Genomic DNA, 21,868 nt, shown 5'->3' with positions numbered 1-21,868 from the left:
CCAACAGTGTGATGCAGCAGCAAAAGAGCTAATGCTATTCTAGGCTGCATCAGCAGAAGTCTAGTGTCCAGATCAAGGGAAGTAATTTGTTGTTGTTGTTGTTTAGTCATTTAGTCGTGTCTGACTCTTCCTGACCCCCTGGACCGGAGCACGCCAGGCACTTCTGTCTTCCACTGCCTCTCGCAGTTTGGTCAAACGCATGTTTGTAGCTTCGAGAACACTGTCCAACCACCTCGTCCTCTGTCCTCCCCTTCTCCTTGTGCCCTCCATCTTTCCCAGCATCAGGGTCTTTTCCAGGAAGTCTTCTCTTCTCATGAGGTGGCCAAAGTCTTGGAGCCTCAGCTTCACGATCTGTCCTTCCAGTGAGCACTCAGGGCTAATTTCCTTAAGAATGGATGCGTTTGATCTTCTTGCAGTCCATGGGACTCTCAAGAGTCTCCTCCAGCACCATAATCCAAAAGCATCAATTCTTTGTTGATCAGCCTTCTTTATGGTCCAGCTCTCACTTCCATACATCACTACTGGGAAAACCATGGCTTTAACTATACAGACCTAGTACCACTCTATTCTGCCTTAGTCAGACCTCACCAGTAGTCCTGTGTCCAATTCTGGGCACCACAATTTAAGAAGGATGTTGACAAGCTGGGATGTGTCTACAATTCTTTGATTCTTTGATTAATTTGCACCCTCATGAATCTGGTTTGTGATCCTGAACACTAAGGAAGATGATGCAGTCCTTTGAAAATGTGTCAGGCAGAAGGAGATATATACCTGGAGCTACTGTACATTTGAAGCAGAACTTTTCCAAAGAACAGAGCAAAAATGATTTATCCTGCCATGGAACAGGTAATAGAATCGTATGATTGAAGACTTGGAAGGGACGCAAAGGTAAGGTTACCAGATGTCCCTGTTTCCCGGGGACAGTCCCCGGATTCACAAATCAGTCCCCATACATAATCCATTGAAGTTGAAAAGTGTCCCCGGATTCACTGGAAAAAATCTGGTAACCTTACACAAAGGGCCATCTAGTTCAAAACCCCTGTGAGGCAGAAATCACAGCTAAGGAACTCCCAACAGCATTCTGCTGCCAAACAGCTCTGACAATCCATTTACTCAGAATCTCCTTTCATGCCTTTAATCCATTGGTTCGGGTCCAATCCTCAGGAGCAACAGAAAACAGGTTTGCTCCATCTTCTATATGACAGCCCTTTAGATATTCGAAGATGGCTGTCGTGTCAACTATCAGTCTCCTCTTTTCCAGGCTAAACATACCCAGCTCTTTCAACCATTCCTCCTAAGGCTTGGTTTCCAGACCCTTGATCATCTTGGTCTCCCTCCTCTGCACACCTTCCAGCTTGTCAATATCCTTCTTAAATTGTGGTGCCTGGAACTGGACACAGGACTCCAGGTGGGGTCTGAACAAGACAGAATAGAGCAGCCGCCAAGACCACATAACACCGGTCCTGAAAGACCTACACTGGCTCCCAGTATGTTTCCGGTCACAATTCAAAGTGTTGGTGCTGACCTTGAAAGCCCTAAAGGCCTCGGTCCAGTATACCTCATGGAGTATCTCCACCCCCATTGTTCTGCCCAGACACTGAGGTCCAGCACCGAGGGCCTTCTGGCGTTTCCCTCACTGTGAGAAGCAAAGCTACAGGGAACCAGGCAGAGGGCCTTCTCAGTGGTGGCATCCACCCTGTGGAACGCCTTCCCATCAGATGTCAAGGAAATAAACAACTACCTGACACTTAGAAAACATCTGAAGGCAGCCCTGTTTAGGGAAGTTTTTAATGTGTGACATTTTAATGTATTTTTAATCCTTGTTGGAAGCCGCCCAGAGTGGCTGGGGAAGCCCAGCCAAATGGGTGGGGTACAAATAAATTATTATTATTATTATTATTATTATTATTATTATTATTATTATTATTATTATTATTACAGTGGCACCTCGGGTTACATACGTTTCAGGTTACAGACTCCGTTAACCCAGAAATAGTGCCTCGGGTTAAGAACTTTGCTTCAGGATGAGAACAGAAATTGTGCTTCAGCGCAGTGGCAGCAGCAGGAGGCCCCATTAGCTAAAGTGGTGCTTCAGGTTAAGAACAGTTTCACGTTAAGAACGGACCTCCGGAACGAATTAAGTACTTAACCCGAGGTACCACTGTACTTCCCTTGATCTGGAGGGCACCAGGTTGGCAAACGCAGTGCCACTGGTGGAATGAGTTGAATCAGTTGGGTTGTGGTTTTAACTGCACATGAGTAATACTACTGGAGGGGGTGGAGCAGAGGAGGTAGCAAAACCGCCCACTCAGCCTTACCCTGTCAAGAAAAAAAGGAAGAAGGGGTGGGAGAAATTGCAGTTGAAGATAAGTTTGTGAGGGTGGAGTTTTTCAGGGGAGGTGTGTCCAGGATTCCTCTCCCTTTCTGCACGTTTATAAGGCGAGGCAGGTCTGCTGAAGAGCTACAGAGAGCCAAGCTTGGAGAGCTGAGAGGGACTCTTGCTCACCTGGACACAGAAAGCAGAGAAGAGGCAAGGCAGAGATCATGGGACGACAGAAGGACCTTCTCTCAGCCATCGGCTTGAGGCTGCGGATCAGGAATAGACTTATCCGTCAGGCCCTGGCTGAGTGTCTGGGAACCTTGATCCTGGTGGTAAGTAGATTTTGGGGGAGCAATGGGCTTGGGAGACGGATATGTTTTGGATTTATGTATTGTATTGCACAGATGTAAGAGCCCAGATTCAGCTTCTCAGAAAAGTTGTGGGATAGTTTGTTGAGTGGTGATCCTCAGAGGGTTTGGCAGAAAGTTTGGTTCTGGAAAACCCTCTTGCCTCTGCACAACTGCTTTTAACGGGATGTTTAGCAACAGAATTTCCCCTTTCCTTGTGTCCTGGTGGAAAGGGTTGGCTTCAGAAGCTAGGGAGGAATTGGAAATAAAACACTTTCAAAGGTCAAAATGTCTTGGAACAGGAAAGATTTTGAGTTACACAGAATGGCAGCAAACAGTCTTGAAGCGTTCTGTGTAACCTGAAAGCCTGCATGTTCACACAGCCAGCCAAATTGACTCTCCAAAAAGATAGAACTGCAGGCAAGTTTGCATTTTTTTTACGAGGTACCCTGTAACCTCTCCCCGCAGCACCTCCAGCCTATGAATTCACAAACAGAATTCTACAGTTAATATTCATTGGAGCAATGTCTCGTTTTCACAATAGCCTTGTAAGGTATGCCCTCCTCATAAAATCCCTCTTCACAGATTGAGAACTGAGTCTAAGTAACTTTGCCAAGCTGGTGCTCTCCAGAGATTTTGGACTACAACTGTAACCAGCACAGAGTTCGAAACAACTGGAGGCCACGAGGTTGGCAGAGGCAGGTTTAGGTGTGCACTTATACTGTGAAAGAGGCCGCCACTTTCTGAGGGTGCCAACACCAGCAGTAGCTCCTGGCTGAGCAAGCCTTGAGTGGCAAAATTTCGCTTTGCTCTGCATCGTAAGCGAAAGAACCCCAAGTGCTTGCCCAGTTTGAAAGTGCAAGTAGATAAATATGTACCACTCTGGCGGGAAGGTAAACGGTGTTTCCGTGCGCTGCTCTGGTTCGCCAGAAGCGGCTTAGTCATGCTGGCCACATGACCCAGAAGCTGTACGCCAGCTCCCTCAGCCAATAAAGCGAGATGAGCGCCGCAACCCCAGAGTCGTCCACGACTGGACCTAACGGTCAGGGGTCCCTTTACCTTTACCTATGTAAATCTCACATGTAACTTGCAATAGCCCAGCTTGGCTCCTTTCTCTTCCAAAATGCATGAGGCAGCTATACTGTCAGAACCTGCACCCCCCAAAAAAACCAAACAACCCCCCCCCCCAAATATCCTAGGAACTGTAGTTGCTGAGAAATGTGGCCCTGTGAAGAAATAAACTGCAGTTCCTCACATTCTTGGGAGGGGGAAAGTGTGCTTTACATGTGCTTTAAATGTATGGTGTGTACATAGACTGAAACACAGAATATATATGGGTTGTTGTGTGTGTGTGTTTTTTAAAAAAAACTTCTTCTTTTAAGTTTGCCACTGTGAAAGAGGGAAATGCAATTGCAGAAACCGCTCAGCAGTTTTTCAATGCAAAGGCTCCCAAGACTCTGAGCATCTGCATCTGGGAGCTGTTGCTAAGTTGTGTCCCTGTTTTAAAATCATAAAAATTAAGAGAAGTCGCTTCCAGATGACCTGCTCCTTGAGCATTCCTGCCAATTTGCTTGCCCAAAGTCTGCTGGGTGGGGAGGTGGTACGGCGTCAGCCGTTGACGGAGCATTTGTTCTGAAATGTTTGCAGGGAGGTTAGACATTGTTGCATTAAGTGAGCGTCATCCTGTGCTTTCCAGTGCATTTTCCTCCCTTCCCTTCCCTCGTCTCTAAAAAATTTACCTTTTGCGGGAATAGGACTTGTTTTGCTCAGATGGCACAACGTTAATTTGCTGGCAGGTAACTGAAAACCCAGCTGAAAAGAGTGGCAGCCTGGAGTTGTCTAGAGATGGGGATTCTGCAGAAATAGGTTGTCCGAAAGACCCTGATGTGTGTGGGTTGTGCGGTCAGTGCTGTTGGCTTTCCCTGTCGGGTGTGGTGGGTGTTTTCAGATGTGTGTGTGTGTCACTTGCCATTGTCGACACAAATGTTCACAATTATCACAGCCCCAGTTGACTGCTTTGCTTCTCTGCTTTTAATGTGAGATTGGTCTGAATGGGTTTTACTTTGAAAGAAGGGATAGCTGGCCTAAGAATGCCTTACTTGCTGCTGGTACCTCGGCACTTAACTGTTCAATTTACAGAAGGTCTAACATCAAGGAAGCTCTTTGATTGAACTCCTGGGGTCTCTAGGGAGGGCTAGAAGAGATATGAAATACTGGAGAGCTGCTGCCCATTTCAGCTTCAAATTCCTCCTTTCAGCTCCCTCTGTCCTCACCCTCCAAAGTGCTGGAGGGTTGTCACACTCACCAAGCTGTGATGCATAACTCATTCCAAAAGCTGGAGAGAGATTCCCAGCTATCAGGACCCTGCCATTCGCCCCCATCGGCCAGCTCCCACCAGCCACCGGGTATTATTCGGTAACAAGCCCTCCTGCACAGGAATGTCTGGCCAGAAGCGCTAAGAATAAAATTATCTTCTATCTACCCCTGGGCTGAATTCCTGAAGGCCAGAGGTCTCGGGCTGTTGTAGAACAACTCAGTGGCAGAACGCCTCTCATTTCATTGCGACCTGACTATACCTTTTCCATCTTCTAGCTTCTTATTTTTCAACTCCATTGACAGCTCCCTCCTACCCCTTCCATTTTAGCCATCTGTTACCAGCTGCAATCGATTTTCATCAGGCACCAGCTCTCACCACTGTACTGCACTGTCTTGTAGGAAACCCAGCCAGATGGGCGGGGTAGAAATAATAAAATAATAATAATAATAATAATAATAATAATAATAATAATAATAATAATAATAATTATTATTATTATTATTATTATTATTATTATTATTATTATTATACCCATGCAAATCTGCCATCTTGTACATGGCAATTTACTGGATAACTTTTTAAAAACCCAAACCCAAACCCAAGTAGACAGGCCCCTGCCCCGCAAAGGTTACAATTTAAAGTTTCACATTAATGTGGGACCAGACATGGGGAAAGGAGGGACGGGAAAGATGGAAAAGGCAAGGGGTAAGGAATGATTTCGTGAGAAGCCTTTAAAATGGCATTAAAGAGGGAAGTCACTGTGTATAATTTCTCTATATGTATGCCCCGACTTCAGAGGGAATGGGAGGAGCTGTGTGTTACGAGATCCTTCAGAGCGCTGGGAACGAGGAAGCGTTTTCAAAGTGTCCTGAGGATCATCTGATCCGTTTCCAAGTTCAGCTTTCGTGGCGGAACGCCAGAGAAGCCCTTATAGGATTTAACTGAGCGAAAACCAGAGCTGTAAATTTAATTGATTAGAGTGCAATCCAAACCATGTCTCCTTAGAAGTAAATCCCTTTGAATTCAACAGCGGGGCTTGCTTCCAGGTAAATGGGTTTAGGACCACAGCCTTCGCTGCTTACATTAATCAGTTAGGAAGACCTCTCCAGCGACTGATAAGACACCTGGGTGAATAAGCCAAAAGATTCCCCTTCATAATGTATTGTTTTAAATGTAAATATTTATTTTAAAATTGCACTATTTTAAATGCAAGTGTTTATTAGGATGCATGAAAATGTGTGCAAATTTAATTATTGGACAGTCCAACCACAGCTGTCAACTTTTCCCTTTTTTAAAGGGAAATTCCCTTATTCCGAATAGGATTCCTCGCAAGAAAAGGGAAAAGTTGACAGCTATGAGTCCAACCTGAGGCAGTTTACTCTGAAGTAAGCCACACTCTATTCAGTGGGGCTTCCTCTCAGGGAAGCATGCATAGGATTGCAATCTTAGACTGAAATCCTAGGAGGAGTTAGCACAACCAATGCACCAAATGAATACAGATCCAATACAGATTTAAAAGCTGCTTTTCCTCCCACCCCCAAGTTCCCCCTCTATTTTCCTGGCTCATTCACTTCACATCCACTTTGCTCCAGGCAGTGGTGATGATCTGCGCCATGATGGCTGGTTGTGAGCTGGGACTGGGAGCTTCTCTCGGCTGCTGGAGAAGACCTTCTGGGCTGAGCCAGGAGCTCCTTTCAGGCTGACCGTTAGGTCCAGTCGTGGCCGACTCTGGGGTTGCGGCGCTCATCTCGCTTTACTGGCCGAGGGAGCCAGCATACAGCTTCTGGGTCATGTGGCCAGCATGACCAAGCTGCTTCTGGCAAACCAGAGCAGCGCACGGAAACGCCGTTTACCTTCCCGCCAGAGTGGTACCTATTTATCTACTTGCACTTGATGTGCTTTAGAACTGCTAGGTTGGCAGCAGCAGGGACCAAGCAACGGGAGCTCACCCCGTCGCGGGGATTCGAACCGCCAACCTTCTGATCGGCAAGTCCTAGGCTCTGTGGTTTAACCCACAGTGCCACCCGCGTCTGAAGCCTTTTATACCTTGGGCCAAAGTTCCTCCTCCTCCTCTGGGGGCTCAGCTTGGTGGGGCTGAGGAGCAGGAGGGGGGAAGAGGCTGGCCATGGGGTGTGGCACCCTGGGCCAAGCAGGGGGCCCCCATAGCTGCTTGTCTCGAGGAGCCATCAGGCCCCAGCTGCTCTCTTTATCAGCTCCTCGCAAGCAGCAGAACCAGGCACTGAGCACACAGCCCAGGAGACGCCCTGGAAGCTCACAGCCCGAGAGCCATTTTGCAGGGGCAAAGCACACCCCGCAGACCCATTTAGACCCATTGCACAGATGAAGGCGCAATGGGAGCCGTAAGGGAAATGTCCTGGGCGATGCAAACTCAGAGCTCCTCTCAACGATCCCCCAAAAGGGGGGGGGTGTAGGATTGGCAGGACTCTGGGGGAAGAGGGGCTGGAGTCTGGCGTGAAAGAGGGGGGGGCAGTGGTTTGTGGGGAACTGGGCCGGCCAGGAGGAAAGAGTCGGAGTCAGGGGAAGCTTCAGAGCTGGAGGAAGAGGAGGAGGAAGAGGCAAAGCAAGGGCCAGGGGTTTCCTCACCCGCTTCTGCATCTCAACTCTCTCAGAACCAAGAGAGGACTGAACAGGATTATTGGGGGTAAATTATCCTTGCAATTTCCACCCAGAGACAGGAGGCAAAGGGCTTCACTCGCAGTTCGTCTCAATACAAAAATCTCCAAATGGGTCCGACCTTCAATGCCTAAAACTCCGAGGATCTAGAGATCACGCTAAGGGTGGCCAAATTCTGTGCGACTGCCATAAAACTCAGGGAACAAGCTGTCCTACTAAAATGATTAAGGTTTTAAATGACAATTTTAGGTTATATTTTAGTGATCAAGATTTAATATATATTTTTAATTGCCACTATATCTGAATTGTCTTTGTTATACCCAATTGCACTTCCATGGATTCCTGTTGTGTTTTATTATTTCCCTGATATTGTCAGTGAGCCGGAACTGGTCTGTGGCCGTAATAAATTCAATTCAATACCTGGCTCTCGCTCTGAGATGGATTGTGGGAGGCAGGGAAGCGCTGAGTGCAAAAGCACTTTGCCTGCTGGAAACCCTTCTTAAGAAGCTGAGGTTCTCCTCCACCACCAATGCAGAGGGACTTCTGAGTAAACGTGTAAAACTCGGGTTTCTTAAAGCCTTAGTGAGAACTTCAGCTTTTTCTGCAGTGAGAACTTTCACTCCTGTACGCCTTAGGGAATTCCTGCTTCTCAGAAAACGCTTCCATCAGTGCCAGGTTTAAGAAATTAATCTCAACACGCCCTGCAATCATTCGAGATCCATATCACATCTTCATTAGAGCAAAGGAAACCTGCAAAAGCCTCCAGGTGAAACAGTCCACCCTGCGAATGCTCCAGGGATTTGCTTTCAACAGGGAAACGGCTTCCATCGGAGTGTTTTTAAATGAGTAATAATATATAAGGAGTGTGGAGCTACAGGAAGATGAACTTTAGCAGGGACTAGTAGGCCCTTAAACATCTGAACAAGAGGCAGTAACTGTTGGGCAAGGTCTCTCTACCTGGAGGGCTTGTTATCTACCTGCGGGTACACACCCATCCGGCTCGGCAGGGCGGGGCAGTTGAGCACACAGCAGTCCCAATAAAATGGGACCCAAACCCCTGGAAGGAAAAAGAAAGTGGCGACTTCGAGAGTGCCATAAACTTGCAAAACAGCAGAGAGAAATGTCCCATTGCAAAAGCTGCCTTGTTGCGTGAGGCCAAACCAGAGCGTTACACACACAACGTGCAATTTTGTCGCCTTCTGCTGTGATCTTAATCTGGATGCAACTATGCCTGCTCCAAACGCTGGATATTTACACCAATAAGAAAGTTATAGAATCACAAATCTGTAGAGTTGGAAGGGACCCTGATGATCATCTAGTCCAACCCCCTTCAATGAAGATGACGATGATGATAATAATAATTTATTTATACCCTGCCCATTTGGCTGGGCTTCCCCAGCCACTCTGGGCGGCTTCCAACAAAATATTAAAATACAATAGTCTATTAAACATTAAAAGCTTCCCTAAACAGGGCTGTCTTCAGATGTCTTCTAAAAGTCTGGTAGTTGTTTTTCTCTTTGACATCTGGTGGGATGGCATTCCACAGGGCGGGCGCCACTACCGAGAAGGCCCTCTGCCTGGTTCCCTGTAACTTGGCTTCTTGCAGGGAGGGAACCGCCAGAAGGCCCTCAGCGCTGGACCTCAGTGTCCGGGTAGAACGGACAGAACAACCCCTAATAGATGGGCCATCCAGCCTCTGTTTAAAATTGAATGTTTTTAAATGAACGCACCACCTTCCAAGCGGGTCAGTTCCACAGTCAAACGGCCCTTGCCACCAGAAAGGTCTCCTCAGTGTTTAATCGAAATCTCCTTCCTTGTCATTTGAATCTGTTGTTTGAGCAGCTGTGCCTGCGTGGGAACACCAGCGCAGCTCTCTGCAGGACTTGCTGTGCTGAGTTGCAACTGTATGGGTACAGACCTTACTCATCAGTAGAACTTATGATATTGCACCTCTCTGAGGGTCCTGTGCTGTGCAGCTGATCCCTAACCTCTTCTCCCCTCAAATCTTGGGGTGCTGGCCTGTTTGCATTGCCAGATGCCCTGCTTTGTTCTCTGGTGGCGAACACTATTCGCTTCTGAGCCAGATGCAGGGATAAAGTCCTGCCTGGAAGTCGCTTCTTAATCCTCCACTCTCTTTTCCTGCCTTTGCTAAAGTGTCCAGATCTTTTGTAGTAACATCTGGAAGAAAGTTTTTTTTAAAGGGGGGAGAGTTCAAAGGGGGAAGGCAAACATCTGGGATATCCCTGCTTGCCGTTAAGACAGTGATCTGAAGGTGGCTTCCTAACACAGAGGAAGTTGGAGACAACGATGCTTCCGATTGCCAGTTTCTGGAAACCACAAGAGGGGAAATTGAGCTCTTGTGCTTGGCTTGCAGGCATCTGGTTGGCTACTGTTGGAACAGGATACGATTGGCCTGATCCAGCAGGATCCTCTCCTTCTGTTCTTACGATATGATTTATCCCAGACTTGCTCATACTCATGCCATTTGGACTTTTTACTGTGGTCACAGAGAGATTAATGAGGCATCTCAGAGAGAGAGAGAGAGAGAGAGAGAGAGAGAGAGAGAGGTTTTCTCCCCTCAATTTAGTCCCCAAATCCGATGCACTATGCCAGCCTCAACCATCCTGGTGGTCTCCAGACCCTCGGTCTGGGCAGTGGCGTAGCGTGGGTTGTCAGCACCTGGGGCAAGGCAAGTAATTTGCGCCCCCTAACCCTAACCCCCAGATGTTGCGCCCGGTGCGACCGGGCCCCCCTGCACCCCCACGCTACGCCACTGCGTCTGGGACAATCCTGGAATTACAGAAGCAATCTCTGTGATCATCCCCAAAAGTCCTGCTTTTGATGTCCCTATTTTCACTGAAGAAATGTTGGGGGCGGGCGGGTATGGAATAGGACGTCCCTCTTTTCCCTGGAGAAATGTTGGAGAGGATGCTATCAGCCTCAGCCAGCCTGGCCACAGGAGCGGTAATCAAATACACCTGGAGGGCACCAGGTTGGGGAAGATTGCATTGTGCAGGTGGCAGGCTTGGAAGGTTTTTCTTCCAACACATCCTCTTCCAAAGGTTAAAGAAACTCGCAGTTGTACTCAAATTTGCTTACTTTAGAAGACATTTTCTTTTAGCCAATCCGAAAAGGTTTGCACTTTTGTTCACTTGCACCGAAGCCCCACCTCCTGAAAAGACTTGAGCAACATAGCAGCACAGGAAGCTGCCTTCTTCTGAGCTGTGCCATCTAGCTAGTATTGTCTGCACGGACTGGCAGCAGTTATCTGGGCTTTCGGGCAAGGTTTTCTCCCAGGCCTCTTTGGCAAAGCCAGGGATTAAGCCTGTGACCATCCGCATGCAAGGAAGAGGTGCTGCCACTGAACTATGGCCTTCTCCAGCTGCAACACACGGCCACCAGCAGAGATTTGCAGAATGTGTGCTGCAGCCATCACTGGTGGCAAGCAAAGCCCTCTTGTTCCAGGGCACCAGTTTTTTAAACTTTAAGGTGAATTCATCCCCCACCTCCTCTCAGTTTGCGTGAAGGGATCTCCTCGCTAGGAGCTCAGAACCTCTGTTCCTTTAAATGTCAGCCTTTCGTGTTTTTTATCTGGGTGTTTGTGACGGATGGCCTAGCTGACTGATTTTGGCAGGTTGGATTAGCATTAGCTGGTATTTGCTGTTGTTTACGCATCGCAACAAAGGAGAGCTGTGAACAGAGGAGGCTTGGCTGTTCTTCAAAAAGAGCAGCTCTGGAGAAACACAGACGGATCTGCCCCATCGAGGCGCACTCCCTTGGGCAGTCCTCCTGTCAATCACCACGGACAGCTCATCCACACTTGCATGTGGCCCATGTTTTATTCTCTTTGTCCCGAACGAGAGGTTTTTCCTTTGCCTTGCCGCTTTCCCAGGGAAAACCCACTGCTGAATCGGAACAAATGTCAATCTTCAGAAAACCCGACTGATTTCTGTGTTGATTCAGAAGTAAACAATGGGCTTTCCTGGAGGAAATGGCGGGGGAAATGAAAAACCTCTTGCATGGGAAAGTGGAATTGTGGGTGAAGGAGAGCTGTCTGTTCTCTTCCTGGTGCCTTTTACGTGGAAAAACACTCTGATAAATTGTGCTCTAAATTGTGCAAATGGGTGGCACACAATTTGGGGTGCCATTTAGACTTTGCACCCCAGGCTCCGTAAATCTCTGGGTTGACCCCTACTCTGGGACAAAAGTTACCTGCGTGCTCTTAGCATAGCTGTCAACTTTTCCCTTTTCTTACGAGGAATCCTATTCAGAATAAGGGAATTTCCCTTACAAAAAGGGGAAACGTTGACAGCTATGGCTCTTAGCAACACTGGGCTCAGGAGGAAATAAGTTTCAAGAAATGCGGGGTTTTGTGGCCTGTCAGTCACTCCTTTTAATCTCCATCTCTCACCCTCCACTATGTGAGGTCGTTCTCTCATTCAAGGTCTCAGAGCCTCGAGATTTGACAAAAGACTTGAGCAACTCTGACTGAGCCAGGTTTCATTGTTCAAAACAATCCAGTTTTCCCGGAAGCTTTGAATAGGCCCCTGTTGCTGCGGTTAAGGCTGGTTTGCAAAGGCTGTTTGTGCTTCATGCTTCGTCACCTTGACCTCCCTCGCAGGGAAGTTGTGACTTTGGGCGATAACATTCTTTCTGGGCTAGTCGAACATACACACTGCAAAGACTTGTGTGTGTGTGTGCGTTTGTCCTGTACTGATTCAGAGGTCGTAGGACAAAGTTGAAGGACAAATAACCCTTCAGAGCTCTTTGTGTCCAACAAGGAGCAGAAAAACAGAGAGGGGGGAAAACCACTTTGTCTGTTTAAGGAAGGGGAGGAACCCTAATCGTAAAGGCAAACAGAGGACTGGCTTGCATAATGCAGAAATAAAAGTTCTTTTTTGTAGGCACGCTGATAAACTTATCCATTACACTGTGCATACAGCGTACTTCAAAATCACTAAAGTCCACATTCTGTGCCAAGCTAATCGAAACTGTGCAGCAGGAAATGTGGAATTATGCAGCCTGTTGTGACTGAAGAAATTCAGCTCTTTTGCTTGGTTATTCTACTGTCCATCTTGAGATTTTTGGATTGAAGCGTTGCTAACGTATATAGCATGTGTGCCAATCAGATGGCCGGATCCTGTTTCTCAAATATCATGCTGGTTCCTGTGTGCCCAGTGAATATATCTTTGTTTTATACCCAGCCGTCGATTCTGTTGTCAGGAGCTGTTGAAGCCACCTGCCATGTGGGCTATGCGATAATGTGGCAGAATGATAATTCATTCCAAGCTGAGCTAGGCTGCAGTTCTTGGATGTTCTATGTTTTTCTCCCTGTTGCTTTCAGTGGGACTGAGGATGCAACATTGTCTAGCCTCCCTGAAAGCAGAGACATTAAGCAGACCTTCTTGTCTGATTTTCCCACAAACAAGTTAAGGTGAATGCTCAATATACAAGTATCTGGAAGTACCCTAGAATTTTTGGATTTGGGAAGATCTGCATGATTCGTGGCTCAGCGGATTGACACAAATGTTTTTCTATTTCTGAATTGTGATATTTTGGAGGATATTTAAATCCAACCTACAGGCTACTAATCAAAACAACAAGATCAATAATATATTTAAATCCATGTGAGAGATCAACTTCTCTTATGGCACTTTTTGTAGTGCACAGATGCAAAAGAGGAATCTTGGTTTGGTTTTGATTTTAAATCTTCAGCCTGCCTTCATTCCAAGTTTGCAAAAGTTGCGCTAGCCAGCAAATCATCAGCTAATTCAATAACTGTCTTGCCGCACCTGAATGTTACAGGTGGGCTGTCCTTCCTTTATCATTTTTAAAACACCACTTATAAGCATTTTAAAAAACTAAACAAAAACAACAACTACACAAATTCTCCAATGAAATCAGAGTCAACAATTTACATTTTGAAAAACTGCTCCAGGACAGAAGGCATGAGTTAGTGACACCACTGCTTCTAGCCAATCAGTGCTGTGCACAACCAACTTCCGCTGTAAACACTCTAAACTGGGTTCTCCTAAGCTCAGTTTAGGATGGAAGGTTGTACACCTGAGAATGTGGTTAGTGAACATCTGCAGCAGGATCACCTCTTAGAATGCCTGAAGAACAGAAAGGGAAATCACTGGGTGCCTTTCATAAAGTAAAATTATACTTTGGTGCTGCTAGAGGATGTGATCCATGAAACTGGATTTGACCAAGATTTTTTCCCTCCTTTCAGGTGTTTGGTTGTGGTTCAGTGGCCCAGTCCGTACTCAGCGGTGGAAAAAACGGACAGTTCCTGACCATCAACCTGGCTTTTGGCTTTGCTGTGACTCTTGGAATTCTGATCGCTGGACAGATCTCTGGTATGTGCCTGAACTTTATGATAGGACACAGATTTGGCCACAGTTGACTAAGGACCTTCCATTGTGGAATTTAGGTCCGCCTGAATCTTACTGTCTGTGAGTTGGTATTCCCTTCGCCTTCCAGGAACTGAGAGCAGCACTTGAAGGCTGCAGCCCCAGGCTCACTTACTTGGGAGGAAACCTCACGGGATATGGACTTAACATGAATTTATCTTATTCTAAAGCAGACATGCATTTAAATTTAAGTCATGTGTGATGAGAGAACTCTTGCGCAGTAGCTTACGTTGCATAATTGAGGCAAGGGTTGAAGTGGTTTACGTTAGACATAAATTAAACTTGCTCCAGCTTTGCATTATCCTGAAACAAACCTGTCCTCTTTCCAAGAAGCAACCTTTGCGTCAAGACTTTGACACGTTTAGTCATGTCACGAGAAGGATCCCTGATCCATGGAGGGTTGCACCACCTACGAGATGTCCTCAGTAATATGAGCAGCCTTAGAACCATAGAATTGTACAGTTGGAAGGGCCACCAAGCCCAGCTCTCTGCCGTGCAAAACCCTCTCCATCTTATACATGCCTGGAAACAAAACAAGCACCCTAACCATGGCATTTTTCCACAGGTGCCCATTTGAACCCTGCTGTCACCTTCGCCATGTGCCTTATGGCCCGGGAACCTTGGCTCAAGCTGCCTATTTATTCCTTAGCACAAACCATCGGGGCATTCCTAGGAGCGGGTATCGTCTTCGGCTTGTACCATGGTAAGTGAGCAAGCGCATGGGTTGAGCATGTCTTCCCGAGCCTCTGGAACCTGCCTTTCCTTCCGACTTAGATCTGGAATGGTAATGGGGACTTGAAATTAGCACAGTTCCTTCATAAGAGTTTTAGGACATGGCAGTTTAATTCAGGGCAGGAATTACCGTATTTTTTGCTCTATAAGATGTACCAGATCATAAGACGCACCTAGTTTTCGGAGGAGGAAAACAAGAAAAAAAATATTCTGAATCCCAGAAGCCAGTACAGCAAGAGGGATCGCTGCGCAGTGAAAGCAACGATCCCTCTTGCTGTTCTGGCTTCTGGGATAGCTGCGCAGCCTGCATTCGCTCCCTAAGATGCACACACAGTTCCCCTTACTTTTTAGGAGGGAGAAAGTGCGTCTTATAGAGCGAAAAATACAGTATTTTGCATCATTTCTCCTCTGGTCTGGTGGAGCTCCTCTTTCCTTTGGTGGGCAGGCAAAGTGAACGGTGTTATATCTTGGCCCTGGAGGGGGGAATAACCCAGTTTCCATAGAACCTAAGAGACCTCAACATTAGAATGAGGGAATTAAGGGCAGCTGCAACTAAGCTGAAGGAATACACGTTGAGGTCCTGTTGCCTTTAATGTTGAGACTTTGCCTAGAGTCCCTCCAGTTAGTGCACTAGGATTCAAGGATGGGGAATTTCCTGTGGTCCTGTTGGATTCCAATTCCCACTAACCCCAGCTAGCCTGACCAAGGGATGATGGGAGTTGTAGTCCAACAACCTCTTGTGGGTGTGTGATTTTCCTGTTTTAAACAAAGATGAATTCCCCCCCCCCGTAATAGCTAGCTTTGTTTCTTAAAAACAAATAATTTTTAAAGATCTCCATCCACTCTGTATCCTATCTACTGATATATCCCCCCTCAAGAGTAAGAATAATCTTCTCCATATATTTATGATATAAAGAAACTGGGAATGGTGGCAAGGCTTTGATGAGATGTCTACTTTGTTTCCTTTTTTCCTAGATGCTATTTATGACTTTGGTGGGAGCCAGCTATTAGTCACTGGTGACAACGCCACCGCAGGGATATTTGCTACTTACCCTTCAAAGCACTTGACCCCCGTCAATGGATTTTTTGACCAGGTAAGAATGGGAGGGCTTTTGTAAGGCATTCTGAGCCAAAAGAGCCCAAATGCTATAAGAAGTGCAACAGGGAGACAATTTGAGATGGAGGAAAACCAGATTCTCATCTCTTCCTCCTTCCCCCTCTCAGTTCATCGGCACAGCAGCCCTGCTTGTGTGCGTCTTGGCTATTGTGGACCCCCACAATAACCCAGTCCCCAAAGGACTGGAGGCTTTCACCGTTGGCTTTGTCATCTTGGTCATTGGAACATCCATGGGCTTCAACTCTGGATATGCCGTCAACCCGGCTCGAGACTTTGGACCCCGTCTCTTCACTGCCATTGCTGGCTGGGGCTCAGAAGTTTTCACGTAAGTTGATGTGCCTTCACAGTAGATCACGGGTGGTCCTCCAGAGGTTGCTAGACTACAACTCCCACCATCCCTGGCCTTGCCCATGGTAGCTTAGGCACGTAAGAGCTGGAGGGCTGGTTCTTCATCCTTGCAGAAAACGTCATCAACAGGACTTTGCTTGCATTTGAATTTTCATTCGTGAGCAGGGAGCTCGTAATAATGAACTCTGGCTTGGGAACATCACAACTGCTATTGTTTCAAAGGCTGGTGTTTCGGAGGTGCTATTGCATAAATAGCTGCCCTCCAGCAGTTTCGGACTCCAGTTCTGATCAGCCCCACTTAGCATAGCCAGCGGTCAAGGATGATGGGAATTGTAGTCCACAACTTTGGGGAGGCATCTGAAGCTCAAGCACTTTCAATGTTTTGTTGTTGTTTTTTTTACTGGGACACACTGACAGCAACTGGAGACTTTTATGGGTGGCTTTTGGACTTTGATCCGCCTTCCTAAAATTTGGAGGAGCCTTTAATGATGGCAAGTTAGTGTCCGAGGCTCAATATCCCTGTCAAGACATAGTCCTGGTCTATGCGCCTAGGTAGGATCTGAGGACAATTTAATTGCAAGCAAGTCCTTGGCTGACCTCCTGAGAAATATTTTTGAGGTTGACACCATCCATGGAGTCTCATGTACCAGCTGCCATTGTGAGAGGGAGGAGTTTGGGATTGCTCCATGGAGGATGGTTGAGTTAGAGTGATATTTCCCAATTTTTTTTCAAAATGGGGAGACATGAAGCTAAATTCCAGGTGTCCTTGGACCTCAGGTCTACTTTTAGGGGGAAAACTGAGTTAATAACAGGAGAGGCTGTCACTGGGTGGGGAGTGCTTCTTGGGATGGGACAGGTAGTCTCATCTGAGAGGAGAAATGGGCCTTGAGGCCATTTTGGATAGAATAAAAAGGAGAAGCACACAACCAGATTGGCTGACCTTCCTATCTCACCCATCCATTTCCTTGTGTTTGCCTCTCACAGGACTGGCAGGGGCTGGTGGTGGATCCCCATCGTGGCTCCTTTCCTCGGAGCCACGGCCGGCGTGCTGGTCTACCAGCTGATGATTGGTTGCCATGACGAACCGCCTCAGCACCACCTTCACCAACACGAATGCGACGAGGAGGAAGCCGTCAAGCTGTCCAAGGTGAAGCAGAGGGACAACGTTTGAGGCTCCCTGCAGAAGCGCGACCACCCCTTGGGGTGCCAATGGACTTTTTTTGTTACAAAAAACCAACCAAAAAACTCAAAAAAATAAACAAAGGACTGATAGAACCAAAAAGAAGAGAGCAAGAAGATAACAAGACACACAGTTAGGAATTTCTTCTCCCTACCCCAATTTCCCCAACCCCACTTTTCCTCTGCTTTCCCCAATTGCTACGCCACCCTTGGTTCATTTGCTTTACAAAGTATGCTGTAAGCTTGAGGATCTGGGGCCTCACTCTGGCTGCACTGGGGAATAGTGTGCGCCACGGAAGTCATCATAGCTGTCAACTTTCAGATTTGAAAATAAGGGATCAGCAGCCTCGAAAATAAGGGATCAGCAGCCTCACCTGTCCCAGGGACAGTCTACGGGATAGCTAACAATCTGGGATAGCAGCAGGAAATGGCGCTGGAATAAGGGAATTTCCCGCAAAAAAAGGGAAGGTTGACAGCTATGGAAGTCATTAAAGTGTTAAGGCCTTCGAAGCCTGAATCCTACTTTTCCCAAGTACCAACAACTCCAAACCTCACTCTTGGCTCCCTGACACCCCCTTTGGCAAGATGCATGCAAGCACATATTGATGCGGGAACACCTTTCTAAATAGTTTTGGGGCGACCAGGTGGGTTAGAGTTAGGAAGAGTATTATGCCATTGCTGCCTATTCCTCCCCGGGCAAATCTCTGCAGGGCTGGTATCATCTCCTGGCTGCCAAGGTGGGGTTACGGGCCTTGCCTGGCCAATCTTTTCCTCAGAACAAGCTATACGGGCAGGAGTGATTTCGAGCTCCTTTTAGGGATGGGCATGAGAAACCACTGCCTGGAACGTCAACGGAATAAAAAAGACGAGGCGTTGGGAGAACCTGAAGGAAATGTTGGTTTTCATAGGGTGCAAGATTCATTACAGAGGCTCTTTGCCGCATCAAGCTTTGTAAATATAAAGATGTAACACCTTGTTATGTTCTGTCACAGCGTCCGGGCTTTGAAAAATGTGTGTGTGTGTTGGGAGAGAGAGAGAGAGATAGCATGTAAATTGAGTTTTTACTTCAGGGTGTTATATATATATATATATATATATATATATATATATATATATATCAATGCCCCTTTACACTTATCCCTAGTTAGCGAGTTTTCAGCTCCATTCATGCCGGCTACAATTCTACATGCTTGAAATCAAGAAGCATAAAGGCCCTTCACTCTCTTGTGGTCTTTTATTGCGATAAACACTAATTCCACCCTAGGCACTCGTTGCAGAAAATGTTGGGATAAAATGGTGCCTGGAACGGTACTGAATTTATGGCGGTGCCGGCAGTTTCCTCGCACAGGGAGCTGAGCCGAGAGGCCACAAAATAACAATAAATAAATAACAAATTATTGTGAAAATAATAACTTTTTTTGGGGGGGCTGCCAAATGTTGTCCTCTCTCAGGGCACCATATTACCAAAGTCCGCCCCCGCCAGGAACCTGGAAAGCCAGCTCATTGGTCCATCCGCCAATTGTCTTCACTGATTGGCAACAGCCTTTTAGGACACATTCCCAGCCTTAGCTGGAGATGCCAGGATTCGAACCTGATTCCTAAGTGACTCCACTTAGCATTCATGCCTATGACACAGAGGCACCCCCCCCCCGCAGGACCCAACATGGGAGACCTTCTCCGTTTAGCAAAGCAAAGCGGTATTACCTGTTAGGTACACTTTTGGGATGCTCAGAACTGGGCTTCCTCTCCCCCTAAGGCTGTCGTTTTGTTGCATGACTCCAATTTATAAGGCAACCAGGTGTCGCTAAAATGTTTTCAATCGTGATTTTAAATATTGAACGGCATTCCTTGGAATCGGAACATCGCCCCTCTTTGGGGGGGGGGGGATTCCTTCCTGTAGGGAAAGGTAAAAAAAACCAGGCATGTGCTTCCCACCCAACCCGATTTGTTGCATAGTTGCAATCTGCCGTGTTGCTCCGATACAATTTGTAATGTCTACATCATTTGTAATGTATTTCCAATTTGTCTTTGTTTTTTTTAATAAAAATAAATGCATATATAAATTGTCTAATTACAGTCTTCGGGGTTTCCTTTTTCAGTTGGTCAGTAATAAAAGTTGGTGGGAAATGCAAAAATAAATAAAAATGCCCAGCAGATTAAAAAACAAACAAACCTGTGCTACTAGATCCCAGAGGTCTGGTGAGATTGACTCATCGACAGATAGATTGCTGCTTTCTTAGAGTTGCCATATGTCCTCTTTTTCCAGGACACACCCAATTTTTCTGGGAGTAAAATTTCTGTCCGGATGGATTTTAAAAATTGTCTCTGGCGTTACTTTTTGGATGAGACATAGACATAACTTGAAGACTTGCTCTCCCCTCTTCTCCCACCCCCTTCAGCAATATATCACAGTTTATATAGCCTACATATAGTAGGGGTATTTAAAATGAGTCTCATCTTAGCATCCTCATTTTTGTTCTTCAAAATATGGCAACCCTAGCTTTCATAGAATTACAGAATTGTAGAGTTGGAAGGGACCGCAAGGGTCATCTAGTCCAACCCCCTGCAATGCAGGAATATTTCCCCCAACGTGGGGCTCAAACCCATGACCCTAAGATTAAGAGTCTCATGCTGTACCAACTGAGCCAAAGGCTCTGCTTGGAATGGGCCTGGTGAGCTTCATTTGAGAAAGCATTCCTTGGGAAAGGTGCCACCACAAAGAAGGCCCTGCCTCTGGTAGAAATCAATTCAGTTTTAGAAGCGGTTGAAGTGGGCCTCCCTCAGAGAAGGGCCAGACGGAAGGAGGCGGCGAAACCATGGCTGTGAAAGAAACACTTTATCCATTTCTGGAGGTCCAGTGGTTCATGAGTCAGGCTGCAAGGGAATGACAATGAGATTAAATTGCACAGTGTGTCCAGGTCCCAAACCTTCTCTCAAATGTGTGTCTGTATCTGGGAGCCTTCTCTGCACAGAGTGTGGTGTTCTTGTGCATGGAAGATGCAGTCCAAGATGGGATTGTGCATTTTGCAAACAAAACAGCTTTGTGCCACTGCAAAAAAAACCATCCCATTGCCTCGAACCATAGGCTACCTGTTGCTGTTGGGAGTTGGGGTACAACATTGTCCACTGTTGTGCTCCTGCGTATCGGTAATCTCTCACAGCCCACACAAAAAAGATCCCAGGCCGTTCCACCCCTTAGGCTCACAGACCAAGCCTTCTGCTTGCTGGCTTTGATAAATCGCCTCTTGCCCAAACAGGAGATTAGAAAATGGCTGTGCTCCTGGCTTCCCCACACCCCGCTGGAACTGAGTCAAGGCTTTTTTTCCTGACAAAGCTGAACTGGAATTTCACATGCTGCATCAGTACCTTTCCCTGTTGATATTAATTATAGCAATAGTAATATTGTCATGGTTGTTCTTAAATCACCCTGGTGCGTTATCCCGGGAGTGTGGACTGGGGAAAAGGACATGAGACATTCTCCTGGGCAGAGACATTACAAGTTGCAGGAACAAGCACTGTCCCTTGTCTTGAAATAACTTGCTCAGAGATAAATTTTATTTTATTTTCTCTTGGAAGAAGATTCCACCCAACTCATGGGAGGACTATTTAGAGCAGTGTTTCCCAAACTTTATTGCACCCCCTTAGTTCCATAAACGTGCCCCCAGTGCTCCCTACCCTATAGGTAAAAAAAAGAGTAAAGGACCCCTGGATGGTTAAGTTCAGTCAAATTCGACTATGGGGTGTGGCATTCATCTTGCTTTTCAGGCCGAGGGAGCTGGCGTTTGTCCACAGACAGCTTTCCAGGTCATGTGGCCAGCAGGACTAAACCACTTCTGGCACACAGAGGACCGTGATGAGTGCCAGAGCGCACAGAAATGCTGTTTACCTTCCCGTCACAGCAGAACCTGTTTATCTACTTGCACTGGTGTGCTTTCAAACTGCTAGGTTGGCAGAAGCTGGGACAGAGCAATGGAAGCCTATCCCGTTGCACAGAACTTCTAACCGTGCGATCGGCAAGCCCAAGAGGCTCAGTGGTTTAGACCACAGCACGATGCCCCTACCCTACAAAAAGCATTCTTCAGAATAGTGCTTTGCATGACCCACTAAGGGAGAGCATCGCACAATGAAATTCAAAACGACCGCAATCAATTTCACAGTTACCCAAAATCCAATTAAAACGATGTAGCTCAATTCATTTCCCCAGTAGTGATGTATGGAAGTGAGAGCTGGACGATAAAGAAGGCTGACTGCCGAAGAATTGATGCTTTTGAATTCTGGTGCTGGAGGAGACTCTTGAGAGTCCCATGGACTGCAAGAAGATCAAACCTCTCCATTCTTAAGGAAATCAGCCCTGAGTGCTCACTGGAAGGACAGATCCTGAAGCTGAGGCTCCAAGACTTTGGTCACCTCATGAGAAGAGAAGACTCCCTGGAAAAGACCCTGATGTTGGGAAAGATGGAG

The 21,868-nt window shown here is 46.7% G+C and overlaps 1 protein-coding gene across 1 annotated transcript; it reads left to right on the top strand.

Annotated features, from left to right (window-relative positions):
• Window positions 1–2,456: 2,456 nt before the first annotated feature.
• Window positions 2,457–19,478, top strand: AQP3 (aquaporin 3 (Gill blood group)). Its single transcript, XM_083702933.1, has 6 exons — window positions 2,457–2,652; window positions 13,851–13,977; window positions 14,597–14,734; window positions 15,739–15,857; window positions 15,988–16,205; window positions 17,213–19,478. Exons 1-6 carry the CDS (start codon window positions 2,545–2,547, stop codon window positions 17,397–17,399), a joined length of 897 nt encoding a protein of 298 aa, XP_083559059.1. The 5' UTR covers window positions 2,457–2,544; the 3' UTR covers window positions 17,400–19,478.
• The last annotated feature ends 2,390 nt before the right edge of the window (window positions 19,479–21,868 follow it).

The sequence above is a fragment of the Podarcis gaigeae genome (assembly GCF_964106915.1).
Source record: "Podarcis gaigeae genome assembly, chromosome: 11".
Lineage (NCBI taxonomy): Eukaryota > Metazoa > Chordata > Lepidosauria > Squamata > Lacertidae > Podarcis > Podarcis gaigeae.
The sequence above is the reverse complement of the archived record's forward strand: the minus strand, read 5'-3'. Positions and strand labels throughout refer to the sequence as shown.